We start from the raw sequence: 17710 nt of genomic DNA, 5'->3' as shown, positions 1-17710 counted from the left end.
TCTTTTATCATGTTTTTTTTTCCTAATTTTAATGTTTCTTATTCTATTAATTCATTCACTGTTTTTCCTTTTATTTCTTCCTCTTCTTATTCTAACTGTTGTTTTATTACTCATCCATTTCTAATTATTTTATACATTTTGATGTGCAGTAGACTCTAAATTCTTTTACCATTTTACCTTTTTGTCATTCACTTTTGTACTTTCCTTTAAAGCACTTTGAACTGCAACTGAATTTGTTTTAAAGTTCCATATAAATGAAGTTTGATCGATTGAGAAGGTATACTTTTAAGATATATTCCACCTCTAATGTTTCCTATATATTTTGGATACTTCTTGAATGAAAACGCTTGAAGGAATATTTCGGTATGGTTTGAAGTTGGGCTGTATAAGGTATTAAGTAACAGTAGTGCTATTATGTGCAGGTAGGTCACAAAAGAGTGTCAAACAATGAGTTAATTTTTCAGGATGAAAAATGAAACTCTTTAAAAATATATGGATACAGTGTTCAATTGAACCAACATGTTTTTTACCTATTTTTTTTTACCTTAAACTCTCTAAATTACTCAGAAATACTACACCCATCTGTGACATTGTTTAGCCTTGCTTCTCCAAGCACTCCCTGTTCAAAGGGGCAATGCTCATCTATATCACTGGAGGGTAATGGCACCACTATAACCAAGTACCTTGTACAACCCAAGTTTAAAAACACCAAAATGTCCCTTTAATTTGATAATTTTATTAAATGGATACCAAAAAGATTATATCAAAGTGGGCTGAGGGCATCTTTGTTGATGCATTAACACAATTTTGACACATCCTGGGTGTTTATGCATTTTTTTTTATCCCATCTTTAAGGTTTAATGTCTTTCCAAACTGTATTTAGGCTAACTGTGGCAGTAATGAGATACACCTAAGTTTATACTATATTACGTTTTAAGTTAACTAAAGGTATATTCAGGTTTTATTCTGTTTTATATATGACTTAACTTTCAGGTTTGAAAACTTTTAAAATCAGTGTAAATATGCAGGAAGTTGGGAACAACTTCCAGGGAAATCCGCGCTCTCGTAATGTAAACCGGATCATTTCAGGTCACGAACTAGTCCGCTAATGAGTCAAATAAGTCAATTAAATCGGTTTGACTCTGTATCATCATCCCTGCTACCACTGTGGCGTCTATGTAACCGATGGTTTGAACAAATGAAAAAAAAAATACACAATTCTGTTGTGGCATCATACATGTTACAGGCGGTTCATCCGGTGACGTGCTGACGTTTTTTGCAGGAATGTGTGTGATTTGCGGGGTCTGCACCGGGGAGGGCGACGGGAAGTCAGGCCGCCTCCCATTCAGTATAAAACCTACGAGTCCGCCCCGACTCTTCCTCTTTCTGTTACCTGGCTAGGGGCAGCAGCTTTGGCCGTGAAAACCCAGAAACACCGGTAAGTTTAGCTTTGATTTGTAAATTAGCATCAGAGCGTGGCGAAGGCCTTTAACTTGTTTGAAGCTATTTTATTAAGTTAGACGCTTGCTTTTGGATTATTTGATTGTTTTATAGTCGAAAACTTTGCCTTTTCTGTTATGTAACTTTACACAAACCTGTGGCTTTTTTGAGGAATTAACCACAAAATTTTAAGGTTACTCTTAACGTATCTCCATCTTGCTCGACCGGTGTAACGTTTTTTGTACATGTGGTAGGAGTTTTACAGAAGTTATTTTCAACTTTTAACAAAAGGGCTAACAAGGGAGGAGAGAATGTGGGGGGAAAGGAACAAAGAGGGAGCTGCGAAAGCTGACATCCGAAGATGCTCGAATGGCATTTCTTCTCTCCTCTCTTTGAAACAACTGCCCCTCTAGCCCACTGACAGGTGTTGGAAGACTGGACAAAATAGCTTCGGAATATTTGGCAGTCTTTGTAACTTTATACGACGTGGCCCATGGAGTAACACGTGTCTCGCCTGGCCTGTGGCCGAGTGAGGCCTAGCAGCCGTCGCCTGTTTGCGGCTCCAACATGTCGAAGTTGTGTAAAAATATGGATCTGAATAACTGAAAAAAACTTTGGCATATACTTTTACGCTGACATTTGCGTAAAACTTTTAATTAACCGCTGCGTAAACGATGATTAAAAGTGGCCGGGTCCGAGTTGCCATGTACACATACCGCTATCTTTCAAGCCGGTAGCTAATATTGTACGATGAGCGGTTTCATTGGATTACGCCCTTTAACAGTAACTAACGTTGTTTTACTCTTTCTGTGACAGAAACAAAAATGGGAAAGGAAAAGATCCACATCAACATCGTGGTCATTGGCCATGTCGACTCCGGCAAGTCCACCTCTACCGGCCATCTGATCTACAAATGCGGAGGAATCGACAAGAGAACCATCGAGAAGTTCGAGAAGGAAGCCGCTGAGGTGAGCAGTTTTATATTTTTCGTGTTATCTTCCTAACCGTTATATTCAAAATGGCGGCGTGAGCATGCCCCCTCTCAGCCCTGCTGCCCGGCACGACTGAATCAACCGTGTGCGCGCACGCGGGGTGGGGCTAAACGCCAGCAGTGCTGATGGTGACTGAGCACTTCTGAGTGCAGGCCTCAGGCTGTGGTATAAAGACATAATGATTGATAAATGTTAGACACCTGAAATGGAAGTTTAAAGTACACTTCTATTAAGCAAACTCGTTTCAAAATTTAATATTTCAGCCAGGAGGAACACATCCTTATTATTCAACTGACTAAAGAGCTTGAATGAAAATTAGAGCTTTAACGTAGCAATGTGTCAAACCTACTAAAGTTTGTTTTTAGTGAGTATGAGATGTATTGACAGTGAATTTTATTTTGGTGTAGATGGGCAAAGGCTCTTTCAAGTACGCCTGGGTGCTGGACAAACTGAAGGCCGAGCGTGAGCGTGGTATCACCATTGACATTGCTCTGTGGAAGTTTGAGACCAGCAAGTACTACGTGACCATCATTGATGCCCCTGGACACAGAGACTTCATCAAGAACATGATCACTGGTACATCTCAGGTAAGAACAGTGACAATAGTGTAATTCCAGATTTGTCATTGCATTTACCTTGGTCTTCATCAAAATTTATGAATGCTAAACTATGAAATCCTCCCCGATTAGGCTGACTGCGCTGTGCTGATTGTCGCTGCCGGCGTTGGTGAGTTTGAGGCTGGTATCTCCAAGAACGGTCAGACCCGTGAGCACGCCCTGCTGGCCTTCACCCTCGGTGTGAAGCAGCTCATCGTTGGAGTCAACAAGATGGACTCAACTGAGCCCCCTTACAGCCAGGCCCGTTTCGAGGAAATCCAAAAGGAAGTGAGCACCTACATCAAGAAGATCGGCTACAACCCTGCTGCCGTTGCCTTTGTCCCCATCTCTGGATGGCATGGAGATAACATGCTGGAGACCAGTGACAAGGTAAAATTTTGATTAGCTTTAAGTGACTCAGTTAAGTGGATTGGATGTGGAATTGCCTCTAAATTTCAAATATCTTTTGTAGATGTCCTGGTTCAAGGGATGGAAGATTGAGCGCAAGGAGGGTAATGCCTCTGGAACAACCCTGCTGGAGGCTCTCGATGCCATCCTGCCACCTGCCCGCCCCACCGACAAGCCCCTGCGTCTGCCCCTGCAGGATGTCTACAAAATCGGCGGTAAGGATTGAATGGTGTTAATGAATCTACGCAAGTGTAGAACTCATTTGTCTAGCAAGTTTTCCTCCTACTAAACCATGTTTTCTAAAGGTATTGGAACTGTACCCGTCGGTCGTGTTGAGACTGGTGTCCTGAAGCCCGGCACGGTCGTCACCTTTGCTCCCACCAACCTGACCACTGAGGTGAAGTCTGTGGAAATGCACCACGAGTCTCTGCCTGAAGCTGTGCCTGGAGACAACGTTGGCTTCAATGTCAAGAACGTTTCTGTTAAGGAAATCCGTCGTGGATATGTGGCTGGCGACAGCAAGAATGACCCACCCAAGGGTGCTGATAACTTCAATGCCCAGGTTTGTATTTTGAACTTGTAGCTTGTTGTGGCGTAGATGGATACACTATATGTTGACCTATGTTTGAGTGCCAGAGATTAAATATTTCTTCTTGCAGGTCATCATCCTGAACCACCCCGGACAGATCAATGCCGGTTATGCCCCTGTGCTGGATTGCCACACCGCTCACATTGCCTGCAAGTTCAGCGAGCTCATTGAGAAGATCGATCGTCGTTCTGGCAAGAAGCTTGAAGATGCCCCTAAGTTTGTCAAGTCTGGAGATGCTGCCATTGTTAAACTGATCCCACAGAAGCCCATGGTTGTGGAGCCTTTCGCCAGCTATCCTCCCCTCGGTATGTTTTTTTCCTTAAATCCCAAGCATTAACTTAAAAATGATTCATTGAATGCACAAACAATTGTACATGTATTAAATACTCACCTCTTATGTTCTCAGGTCGTTTCGCTGTGCGTGACATGAGGCAGACGGTGGCTGTCGGTGTCATCAAGTCAGTGGAGACCAAGGAAGTGTCTGGAAAGACAACCAAGGCCGCAGAAAAGGCCCAGAAGAAGAAATGAATGATCGTGCAGGACATCCAGCAACAAGATGTGTGCCGGCGACAGCGGGCCACACCTTCCCCTCTCCACTCCTCCCACCCTGGATCATCTTCTCTGAGGCAGAGTTCTCTCCTCAAAGACTGGCTTATGCTGATTAAAACCCATCGCAAAAGTTTTCGCAGGAAAAAAGAACTTTGTGGCATTGTCAACTACCTGAATCAAATGACAGTGCTTCTTCTCAGTTAAGTTTAAGTTGGAAATGGTCTAGAACTGTATCTTGATGTTTAAAATGCCACAAATTTAATTGGAAAGAAAGCTGCTGGTAACTAATAAAATAAATGTCTTTGAAAAAATTGAAATCGGCTTGTCTCTGTCCCTCATTGCTATCGTTTTGTCTGTCACAGGCGAGCCTCTCTGTCGCAGCTGTTTTTGACCATGCTATCTGTGTCCAGCAATGCACTTGTCATCCAATCGCCTCGATAGGAGTTATGCTTTCCCAGCCAATAGCACCCCTTATTTTAGTCTGACAGCAACAAGAGAACATGCACAGCCCTCCCTCTCCTTTGGTTCAGTATAAAAACTGAGGACACCACACATTCTGTCCTTTTTTCCTCCACTCTTTATCAGGGGACGTCTTCATTGCTGGACACAGGTTTGTTAAATATAGAATTTTTCTAATACAGCTGAAAAATTAAACACAAACATGCATGTGAGCTACTTATGCTGAGCCTTGTGTACAGAGCTATTTGAGCTGAATCAGATAACAGACTTCTAACTGGAATGGCATGCTGGTATGCTATCTTTTAAAAATGAGTGGGGTAAAAAGAGGTAAACATGCTTGCTCACCTTGAGGTTTTAATATCCAGAAGAATTTACAGCGTGTGGCTTTATTCGGCTCTGTCTTTGAGGCTTAAAAACCTTGGTGTCTGAAAAACAAAGAGAGCGCTATAATGTTCTTGAACTGTGAATGAGTTGCCAGATTTTTCTTTCTGCCAGTCATGGTAGTCCTTTCTTTCCATTCTCGTGAACGCGCGTCATTCCACCCTTATGTTGGCTGTTGGTGTTGTGTGGGCGCGCGCTTACATCAGTTGGAAACAACATGGCGGCTCTGCGCTGCCGGAACAACATGGAGGCCGATTAGCCGGCACTGAGCACATGGCGCGTGACTCACCGGTCCCTTTTATCCGGGGACGTGCACGAGCATTTAAAACGATACCAAAGGGAACGATTAACTTTTGTTTCACTATCAAGTCACAAAACAAGTGAATGCTTCCGTACAAAAAGGTATATTTAACTCAATTTTGCCCCAATAACGATTAACGGTCACATGCTAACGTTATTTAACGTTTTGTGCCGCAGTTATGACAGGGTGGAGATATATCACGACACAGATCTAACTCATGACTCCTTCATATAACAATTTATGATTATCTTGGGTCATAAGTTGTCCAGGTTACACCTGTCAGTCTCTTAATGACATATGAACATGAGATACTGTTGTCATATTACCGGACTGAAATTACATGTTTTTTTAAAACAATTGAGTGACGGCGATATGTCTGCCCGCTTTGCACGCCTTATGATCTAAATTAATTTATTATTACGATATAAATACATATGTTTATATATGCTTTTCATGTTGTTTTCTCAACCAGTAAATCAAAATGGGAAAGGAAAAAACCCACATCAACATTGTGGTCATTGGCCATGTCGACTCCGGCAAATCCACCACCACAGGCCACCTGATTTACAAGTGCGGAGGAATCGACAAGAGAACCATCGAGAAGTTCGAGAAAGAGGCAGCTGAGGTTGGTTGTGGGTACATGGAATGATTAAATTTAAAAGTTCAACGAATGAATCACAGCACAGGGCGTATGAGCTCAAATATGACGAGGCAATGCTGTTTCTATTCATGTTTGGGGAAACGGGTGTGGTGGATGGAGCTGGTTCCTGTTATTCCTTGGTTTAAGCTGCCACCTACTGTCGAAAAATATGTACGGTTACTGACAGTCACAAGGAAATACCCCCTTAAATCCTGAGTCACTTAAAGCAGTGGTTCCCAAACTTTTTTCCTTAGCGCCCCCCTATTCATATCTAAGAAGAGCTGAGCCCCCCCAGGACCCACTTGACAAAATCTCAGCATAACAGGCTTACATACACTTTTCTTGACAAAATAATAAAAAGGATCTGTTAATTCTCTAGAAAAAAATGAAATTCTAAAGTTTGAAAAGTAATTTATTCACAAATTGACTTTAAAAGTTGTAAATGTATTATAGAGTCAAAAATCCAACCACTGTTTTCAATTGTGTTTCTTGTAATTTTTTACTTCATGCCACTATAAATTTGCGATTTGAAAAAAAAAAAAAAAAGATTATCAAACATCAAAATTTAAGACTTTTTAACTTGGAAATTTCCTGTTTTTTTGTGAATTTGTGACTTTTTAAACAACAAAATTCTGAGTTTGTTTTCTCTCAAGAAACTTGCGGTGTACTAAATAAAATAGGCTCCTTTCCACTGAGACATTTGATTTTTACATTATACTTTCTCAGTGAAAGAAAAAAAATGCTTTATCTAATACTTATGCACTAAACAATATGATCTAGAATTAAGGGGCTTAAGCTTTTGTATATTCTCAAAACATAGTTTAAAATGCAAAAACATTCCTACAATAACGTAAAAGCTTAAAAGATTATCTTAAATAATTTGACTGGCACTGATCTGATAATTCAATTCAGACAATCATGCAGTTACTATCTGAAATTTCAAGTAATTTTCTCGGTGGTATTGAGAATAAGGACTTTTTTTTATTTCTTTGAATCTAGGGGCTGACTCATGAGTTTCAATCTAATAAATATCAACAAAAAGAAAATCAATAAATTAAAAACAATATTAACAGAAAATGTACCAGTCATCTAGAACGTCAGATGATACTCTAAAATCTTACCTTTTTAGAAAATGGCTTCATTTAATCCTTCCTTGCTGTTGTATTTGTTTAACTAAATTTCCTAAGGCCTGGACTTTTGTTTTGAATGCATTTTTATTTTCTCCCACTTGTTTGGGATAAGAATGCACGTGAGGACAACTGACTTATATTACTGTAAAACACAAAATAATTATTCCATACTTGTATAGGAAGTGGAGAATTTTCCTTCAGATTAATAATTTGCAAAACATAAAAAATCTCCCAAAGTTTTCAAGATTTTGCCAAACATTTCTGTAAATATTCTTGAACACTTCTAAACCCTATAAAATAGTAGATTTCCTAAATATTTCCCAAATGTTTCAAGTCAAATTTTCACAAAAAAGCCTTAGAAATGAAATAAAATTTTCCCGGAAAGCATCTATAGAAATTACTTAAAAAATTTAAATCAAATTCCACCCATCATTTTTGAGAGTTTACCAATAGATTAATGGAAAATGTACAAACAAATTCCTAAAGATTTCACAGCACATCCCTTCAAACTGTGCAAATATATGTCATCTTCACCCACAACAGATGGGCAAAGGCTCCTTCAAGTATGCCTGGGTGCTGGACAAACTGAAGGCCGAGCGTGAGCGTGGTATCACCATTGACATTGCTCTGTGGAAGTTTGAGACCAGCAAGTACTACGTGACCATCATTGATGCCCCTGGACACAGAGACTTCATCAAGAACATGATCACTGGTACATCTCAGGTAAAGATGCACCTTTAAACAGACTTCACAGGTTTGCCACTTCATTTAAAAAAAACATGCTAAACTATGCAATTCTCCTTGTGTAGGCTGACTGCGCTGTGCTGATTGTCGCTGCCGGCGTTGGTGAGTTTGAGGCTGGTATCTCCAAGAACGGTCAGACCCGTGAACACGCTCTGCTCGCCTACACTTTGGGTGTCAAACAGCTCATTGTTGGAGTCAACAAAATGGACTCAACCGAGCCCCCTTACAGTCAGAAGCGTTTCGAGGAAATCACCAAGGAAGTGAGTGCCTATATCAAGAAGATTGGCTACAACCCTGCCACTGTTGCCTTTGTCCCCATCTCTGGATGGCATGGAGACAACATGCTGGAGGCCAGTGACAAGGTAAGAAACTTTAAACTCTCTATATTTAACTTATTTTTTATAGAATATGTTTTTATAAGGTAATCCAATATTTATTCAAAACTAATAACTCTCTTTGCTTACCTGAACATTCTCTTTCCTGTCTGTGCATCCTCCATTTTAGATGAGCTGGTTCAAGGGGTGGAAGATTGAGCGTAAAGAGGGTGGTGCAAATGGCACCACACTGCTCGAGGCTCTGGACTCCATTATGCCTCCAAGCCGCCCCACCGACAAGCCCCTGCGTCTTCCCCTGCAGGACGTGTACAAAATTGGCGGTAAGGAGTTTCAGCACTAGTAACTATGCATTTGAAGTAAAGGACCCTACATAAAACATATAAAACTGTGTACTACTAGTCCACCTACACGTCTTTCAACAAACTCAACAACACCTGACTTGTTACTCCGTAGAACTGCATGCAAGATCCTTGTAAGCATGTTTGCTACCATCACAGTACAAGAACAAGAAGTAAAATGTTTACAGCCCTTATTATCAACCAATCAGCTCCCCATTTCTTGTACATGCTATTCAGTGAAATGCCTTACATAAACCAGGAAAAATCTAACAAAAAAATAATAATAATCACATAACCTTAACTTATCAGTCTGTCTTGTGCACTTGCAGATATAAAGTAGGCTTAAAACAGTCTATGAAATGAATTAAACTGAAGAGGAATTTTACAGGTAATCCTACTGTAAGATGAAGGATGATCTACCCTGCTTTATTTTGATCAGAGCAAGGTAGTTTTTCAGTCTTCCGCTTATCCCCTCTAGTCTGTTGCACCTTCCTCGTGGAGCCACAGCAACCACTCCCAAACTATGACTGTCAAATATCTCCCCAGCTTCGAGGTTTCTTAACTGCTTTACAAAGTCAAACTTAGGATGTAGAGATTTTATAGTACAGTAAGAAAGTTACACCTGAACAACAAATAAGAAATACTTTAGCAAACATCTGAAGTCTTTAAAGTTCGGTATTTAAAGTTTGAGAAAGGGTTCATTTAAATAACAAAAAAACAGGTCTGTGAGCCCTCCCTGTAGCCCTGAAGTCACATCGCTAATACAAACTGCCAGAAACCGTGAAGTATCCAGACAAAAAGTAAGAGAGCCAATGTGGAGTTGCTCACCTGAAATCCTGCTGCTAAGAGCTCTGGTAGCTCGAGGTGAAATACGAGACTTAATAGTATGTGTCAAACTATAAACTCAGCCTCTAAATCCTCAAACAGACACTCAAAATATGGGAGGGGATCTAGGTGGATTTTCAACTAGTTGAGACAGGCCAATCAGAGAGGAGCACCAAACACATAGGAGAGTTTTGTGACAACTGAAACCACCTGTACCTACTGAAGTATACACCTCCTCAGATACAGTGTTTTACCTTTTTTATTAATTTGATAAATCCATCATGGTTGATGTAATTTGGCTTTTTAAAAAAAATAAAAACCCTTTCAATGTTAAAGTGAAACAGATTTTCCCATAGTAATGTGAATTTAACAAAAAATATTAAAGGTAAAATAAGAGACTGCATAAATACTCAATCCCTTCAAAGTGACTGACTTAATTTGACAGAGGTCCAGCCAGTTTGTCCTAGTAGTCTCACAATTAGTAAAAATGGGGATTATCTGAATGCAGTGAATGTGTCCCATCTGATTGTAGTATAAAGACATCTGTGTCTGGAAGCTCCAGTCACTGGTTAATCCTGGCTACCATTACACCATGAAGCCCATCAGGCAAAGGCTTTCTAAGGCAGAGGGTAAAATGAATGTGGCAATACAGGAAAATCCTGAAGGACAGTTTTATTCAGTCTGTAAGAGAACTAAAGAAGATTTATTCTCCCGCAAGACAATGACCATAAGCATACAGCAAAAGCTACACAGAAATGGTTTAAAGACAACAAGGTGAATGTTCTGGAGTAGCTGAGACAAAGCCAAGACCTAAATCCAAAAGAGACTTTATGGCAGAACTTGTAAAGGGTTGTTCACATCCGATTCCCATGCAACCTGATAGGAGCAGCTTTGAAAAAAAGAAAGATGTTAAATTGCAGTATCAAGATGTGCATACCTGATGGAGACCTATCCGCACGGACTCGGTGCTGTGATTGCAGTTAATGGTGCATCAACTAAATACTGACTTGAAGGGGGTGAATATTTATGCATTAACTTATTTTACACATTTTATTTAAGTGAAATGCAGAAATTTGTTTTCACTTTGACATTAAAGATTTTTTTTTTTTTGGTCAAAAAAGCCAAATTATATTGACCATAATTGATTTAATACATCCAAGGGGTGAAAAATTTTTACAGGCACTGTATCTTTAAATGTTACAGCCTTATTATATTTGACATATATATCTTATACACAATAAAAACTCAAGTCTCAGTTCCTTAATTCAGGTCAAAAAGATCTCAAGACTATTTATTTTGTGCCAAATTTATGAGACATGCCCAGATAGACATCTTACTTCAAGATATAAAACAACCAAAGTAAGGCCTAAAATGTTTGTAATGAGTAGTTTGAATATAAACTATATCGCTTGCCCCACTGGCAGAAATTTTAGATTATGAAAAGAAATTTGAGCCTTAGTTATGTGTTTTGTTTTTTTTTTTACCTTAAAATGAAATGTTTAGTTGGACCGGGTTAATGGTTGTGAATTAAAGTCTGTGTAAGTAGATATTTTTGTTGGCAAATATGGCAAATACACTTGTTCAGAGTATTGTTTTTTATATAGCCATACTGTCTGTAACGTTAAAACATCTTGTAGAGCTTGATATCAAGTTCAAGTTGGAATGTAAAATAAACTTTCAGAACATTTAAAGGCAGTTGGAAAAAATGAGTGTGTTAGTCCAACTAGACCCAGGCTTTTAAAATGCTTGTCAACATGTTAGTCTGACTGGTATTGAACTTAACATAATTTCTTGAATTATTCTCTGAATAATGGGAAAACAATATACTCTTGCATGTTTATGCCTAATCGGACCCAAACTGGATTAGGCCCATGAAAACTTATCCCACTTCATTTTCATTTTTTCAATTTTCCACCAGAGAATGTACTGACAGAAATTGGTCTATCCTCCCCCTCAGGTATTGGAACTGTCCCTGTCGGCCGTGTTGAGACCGGTATCCTGAAGCCTGGCATGGTCGTCACCTTCGCTCCCCCCAACTTGACCACTGAGGTGAAGTCTGTGGAAATGCACCATGAGTCTCTTCCCGAGGCTCTGCCCGGTGACAACGTCGGCTTCAACGTCAAGAACGTCTCCGTCAAGGAAATCCGCCGTGGAAACGTGGCTGGTGACAGCAAGAATGATCCACCCTTGGCTGCTGAGAACTTCACTGCCCAGGTGAGATTCAGGAAAAGACTGAGATGAAAATTGATTGTTTTTTTTCTTGTTTTGTTTTGTTTTGTTTTGTTTTATTTTTTACTTTTTTTAATCTAATGTACAGGCAGATAAATATGGGCACATATGGACAAGTGTTTCAAATCTTGGCATTTAAGTAAAAAGTATTTAAATTTCAGCATGTTGTCTTAGAAATATGGATGGTGACTGCCCCTTAAAAGGTAAGACTTGTTACTGTAGTTGAATTTTTCTAGTGGCTGATCTGATGGCAAGTGACATATACTGTATGGTGCCAGCTTTCATTACCACAGAGCTCAAGAGTGCAAGACAGTCTGGCTGCAGATCCTTCATCTATGATGGCCATTCTCACAGACTCCTTCATCTGAGACAGTGTATATTTCAGAACTGAAATACTTGCTAAAATTTTTAAAATAAAAATCTATCTAATCTAACATTTAGGTTTAAGGGTAAGGGTTGAGGTAAGGGAAAGTTAAAAAAACTTAAAGGTCAAAAATGTAACCTGCAAAACCTGATTACATTTTAACGAGGCTGAGTAAACAGTCTGCATACAAGAAAAAAGTTTGTCCTCAATGAAAAGATCCTAGCACAGCCAGCGGGACTTACATAGCTAATTTAGCTGCATAAGCTACAAAGATAACGGAGCTACATAGATAATTGAGGCTAACGGAAGCTATGTATCAACGTTATCTGTGTAACTAAGTGCTCAAGCTAATCATAGATAATGGGTCCATGTAGCTACATAGCTAATGTAGCTTAATATAAGCTCCCAAACTAGCTATGAAAACTAAGTAGGTATGTTATCTACATAACTACGTTAGTTTTAGGTACATTTGCCAAAGAACATGCTATTTAAGCTAATTTAGCGACATTGGCTTATGTAGTTACTTCAATTAGGTAGCTTTGTTAGCATTAGCTCAAGCTAACAAAGCTAAAGGGAGCCACTGTTTATGCAACTACTTCTAAAATTGGTCTATACATAAATCATTCACAGATTAGACCTCTGGTCATTTTCTGCTTCATTTATGAAATATCTCTTAGTTTGTAATGTTTTGCAATGTGGTTATTTCATGAATGTCACTGCCAGACTTTGTTTATGAATACAGTTGATGTTTTTTTTTAATCTAAAACTGGCAATAGATGTACCGGCAAATTACAGACTTACATTCTGCGATACACTGCGTCTCAGATGAACGGTCAGCGAGAGTGGCCATCAGAAATGAACAGTCTGCAGTCTGACCTCTCTCCAAGAGCGACCACCTACTTTTTTCGTGACCGTTAACTTCAGCAGCCAAAAGCAAAGTTTGCTGATCATAGCAGATGCCACCAATTCAAGAAACAGCTGTTACAATCCAGAACTGTGAGCTGTGTAGTTCTTTCATGTGAGTTTACAAATAAAACTATTTTGTTCTTAAAATTAGGTTGATAACATTGTTACACATAAAGGTAGCTCATGGTAAGTCTACACTGGGTGGTTATGCCGTTATGACAATCAAATTTTGGAGAAAAAGCAGATTATTAGATTGTAGCTGCTGGTCACAGGAGGAAGGAGTAAGTTTGTCTTGAAATTCCAGGGTAGATGCACCTTAGCCAAATCTCTGGAGTTGAGTAACTACTTAAGATTTGGTCAAAATGCTGCATTTTTCCCATTACATAAAGGAGCACTAATCTTAATTCAACATTAACTTCCATTTCCATCTTATGATAAGCGAAATTCAGTGTGTGAAAGAAGTTGTGTCATGTCTTAATAGAGAATACCTCTGTCATTGTATTCTGAATAGTCTTCATGTTGATAGCGAATTGGTGTCCAGCACCAGCCCAGTCCATGTAGCATGAAGTTTAACCTTCCTTCCTCTCCAGGTCATCATCCTGAACCACCCTGGCCAGATCTCCCAAGGTTACGCTCCCGTGCTGGACTGCCACACTGCTCACATTGCCTGCAAGTTCAACGAGCTTAAGGAGAAGATTGACCGTCGTTCCGGCAAGAAGCTTGAGGACAACCCCAAGGCTCTCAAGTCTGGAGACGCTGCCATCATCACCATGGTGCCTGGAAAACCCATGTGTGTCGAGAGCTTCTCCCAGTATCCCCCACTGGGTGAGTATCCTACAGTTCATCTAAGTAACACAAAATGTTCGTCTTTATAGACCTCTTGGAGTCAGAAAAGTCTTCACAGCACAAGCATTAGTGGAATTGACTACATTCATGGTAGATGCATTGTCTTGCGCAGGTCTGATGGGTTAGGCTACATTTACATTGTCTCAGTGTATTACAGGCTGTTTTATACTTTTGCACCAAAAAGAAACAAAATCATAATTTATCTTACCAATCAAGGATGAATAACAATATGGTCAGAAATATAAAGCTGTAGCATGTAAAACCATGTCATTAAAATTCAGGTAAAGGCTACTTTAGATATGTTCCAGATCTGTGTCGGTCAGCTCTCTCATTTCTATTTCTTTCTTTTTTTTTTTTCTTTTAATTTAGAAGGTCTGAATCAATCAACCAATCAGGTTTACCTGCTGGTTAATCAGCGAAACTTTCCACTGAAATTCATGGCCCCTTAGGAAGGAAACTAAAATAAATCAATGATTGCAATTCCATGAATGGCCACTAGGGTCGAATTCAAAATGTGAACCAATCACCATTGACTTCAATGTTAACTGCACAACTTTAAACCACAAATAAATGAACCTGACCTTTTATAGAACTTTTCTCATCATCTGACTTCTAAAATAAATTTTTACAGCGCAGGTCACAGTTACTCATTCACATCATGCTCACACACTGATGGAGAAGGATGATATATACATAGAATGGCCATTGGTATTATCTAATCTTGTTCATTTACATCCATACACAATCACATGCCACTGATGAAGCACTGAGAGCCATTTGTTGTTAAATATCTTGATGTCTGGGCACTGAGTTCAGTGGGAAGAGCAGGCAGCCATTGTCCTCAACGCACTTATTGTGGGAACAATCCCCAGTCTTGGTGCTGTTAAGTACATGTCTTTTCACATGTTTCATGTCTCTTCAGCTATCCTTTCTAACTGAGGGCAACCCCCCCCCCCAAAAAAAAAAAAAAAAAAAAGAATTTAAAACGTCCTAATGTTTTGCTCAAGGACACATCAACATGTGACAGCATGAGCTGGGGATCAGATCCTTGACCACCTGGTTGAAAGATGACTGACTCAACCCAGCAAGCCGCAACTTGGCCCTAAATGTTTTCAATCTTGTGCAAAATATGTTCTTGGTATCTGTGAGTTATTTGTCAATTTATGAAAACTGTAGGGGGTTTAAATTCAACACCTTATTTAACTTTTATTTGAGCTTCAGTGTGATGGCCAAAATGTCAGACCAGAGACTTCAAAGTGGAAACCAATCCATAGTGTCAGGTGCCCCCGTCTGCTAGTTATAAAGTCTATTTGACATTTTAGGGACTTCTGTCTCTGTCTTCTACTGTTTTTCTTTTTTAAGGACTCCTGTTTCTGTACAGGAGGTCTGTCTCTGAAAGAGACTTTTATCCCCATTTTCTGCTGTTTGCCTTCTTATCGGAACTCCTGCCTCTGTTAGAGCCTTCTGTCTTGGTTCCTGTGGTTTCCTTTTCATTGGGACTTCTCTCCCCATTTACTGCTGTTTTCCTTTACACTGGAACGTCTATCTCTGTTTGGGACTTCTGTCTTTGTTTTCTGCTATTTTTGGAAATATTTTAGTTTAGGGAAATGAAATGTAGTTTAGGGTACAATTCTCACCATTAATTAGCTGCTTATCAGCGTGCTACTAGCTGCTTGTAAGTCATTATTAAGAGCTAAATTAGTACCTTATTCTACAATAATCTGTGGGTATTTGCTGTTAACTGAGAGTTTCTCTGAAAAACCTCTTTTTAATGCATATCAATAGCAGACTGGGAAGTTGTTTCACACTAATTTTTTTAATTTTCTGATGTTTTTATTGTCACTTTGTTTTTATCTCTATGTACAGCACTTTAACTGAAAGCGTTTTTTTAATTTTTTTTTATTATTATTATTATTATTATTATTATTATTATTTATGATCTTAAAGTCCCTATTAAGTGAAATCCAAACTTTGTGTCTTAACACACTAGATATGTATCTGAGCCTTTCATCTGAATACAGTCTATGTGATGTCACTGCCCTCACTGAAAGTGAACAGCCAGTTACATGCTGTGTTTTTGTTCATTGTGAGGTAAATTTCCCAAGTCTATCAGCCATGGGTCACTGAAAATATTGTAACAGAGAATTGTACCAGAAAACAGTAAATTTAATCCCTAACTTTTGTCTCTCTGCTTTACTTTTTAAATTAATACAGATACAAGCATTCAAAAGTCTTCCCCAAAACCACTATTAATCATCAGAGCATACACAATCAGTCTCTGTAATTTGAATAAATATCAATTTTTCTTCATCCTAGGAAATAATTATAATGGTGTATAAAATAGATATATAACGTTAAATAAACATATGTTAATCAATCATATTTTTTACCATAATTAAAGCAACATACTATACAAAACTTAATAAGGTCCTTGACATGATACCTCAAAGAGGGGACTAAGAGTTGTACATATTTTCTTAGTTTTATTTACTATAGTAATGCTTGTTTCACTTGATAATACGTTTATTGAGTGGAGTCTATGCAGTCAGTGATGTATTATTTGTTTAAGTACCATGGTCATGAAATGGCATGGAAAATTTGGTCAAAGAGATCTTTACAAAAATTGAAAAATATCAAAAGACCTAACCAAATTATAGCCAGACAGAATTAGTCAGTTTTGATATTTTCTACTATTACTATTTTATATTACACCCTCAGTTAGTCAGCTCATTGAGCTTGTTTAAAGAATTGCTCCTTTTAATACGATATTTACATTTTAAAACTCTAACTGGCTCTCTTTCCCTGTCCTCTCTCCCTCTCAGGTCGCTTCGCTGTGCGTGACATGAGGCAGACAGTGGCTGTTGGTGTCATCAAGTCGGTCGAGAAGAAGGCCGCCTCTGGTGGAAAGGTCACTAAGTCTGCTCAGAAGGCCGACAAGAAGAAATGAATTGTCATGGAGGACGTCCAACATGAAGTCGCGTCTCAGCAGCAGCAGGTTCCCCGTTCCCCTCTTCTTCCCGGCCACCCAGTGCCATCTTCTCTGAAGCAGAGCTCTCTGCTCAAGGACTGGCTTATGCTGATTAAAACCCATCGGAAAAGTTTCCGCAGGAAAGGAAAGCTTGTTCCTTGTAGGAGAAATTAAGATCATAACTAAGTTGAAACCAAAACAATAAAAATCTTAAACATTGCCAAATGAAGATGACTCTTTTGTGTTTCATTGTAAAACAAAAATGCATTGATCTCCATCACATTAGAGCACATTTGGGTTACTGCAGTCAAAATTTAAACACATGCCTTTCCTATTATCAAAGAAGAATGTGGTTTTTAATGTTATTGGTTAAATGGTTGGGGGTCAGAAATGTCAGAAAAGACATTCCAGGTAGAGGTAAAGCAGGGTTTTGTTTTTCCACTGTGTGGTGTGTCCTATTAAAATGCACAGGACTAGAACAAACAAGTACAACTAGTTGTCCAGGTATGTTAATTTGCATGTAACGTGTGCATAGTGACAGGCAACTGAATTTCATGCATGTTGTTTCATGTATGTGTTCTACCACAAAATGCACAGACTCAAACCAGAGCTGAAAAAAGAAAGGTTTTAGAAAAAGGGGTTTCTTGGAGCAGACTGAGCAGAGGCCATG

The 17710-nt window shown here is 39.1% G+C and overlaps 2 protein-coding genes across 2 annotated transcripts; both read left to right on the top strand.

Annotated features, from left to right (window-relative positions):
• Positions 1–1288: 1288 nt before the first annotated feature.
• LOC121524276 (elongation factor 1-alpha) lies at positions 1289–4891 on the top strand. Its single transcript, XM_041809589.1, has 8 exons — positions 1289–1438; positions 2257–2408; positions 2840–3019; positions 3122–3418; positions 3501–3651; positions 3742–3998; positions 4096–4330; positions 4432–4891. The coding sequence occupies exons 2-8, from the start codon at positions 2265–2267 to the stop codon at positions 4551–4553; spliced, it is 1386 nt and encodes a 461-aa protein (XP_041665523.1). The 5' UTR covers positions 1289–1438; positions 2257–2264; the 3' UTR covers positions 4554–4891.
• Positions 4892–5068: 177 nt separating this feature from the next.
• On the top strand, positions 5069–17269 carry LOC121524275 (elongation factor 1-alpha). Its single transcript, XM_041809588.1, has 8 exons — positions 5069–5184; positions 6188–6340; positions 8029–8208; positions 8295–8591; positions 8734–8884; positions 11685–11941; positions 13817–14051; positions 16895–17269. Exons 2-8 carry the CDS (start codon positions 6197–6199, stop codon positions 17017–17019), a joined length of 1389 nt encoding a protein of 462 aa, XP_041665522.1. The 5' UTR covers positions 5069–5184; positions 6188–6196; the 3' UTR covers positions 17020–17269.
• The last annotated feature ends 441 nt before the right edge of the window (positions 17270–17710 follow it).

The sequence above is a fragment of the Cheilinus undulatus genome, linkage group 16 (assembly GCF_018320785.1).
Source record: "Cheilinus undulatus linkage group 16, ASM1832078v1, whole genome shotgun sequence".
Taxonomy (NCBI): Eukaryota; Metazoa; Chordata; class Actinopteri; order Labriformes; family Labridae; genus Cheilinus; species Cheilinus undulatus.
This window is presented reverse-complemented; position numbering and strand designations above follow the sequence as displayed.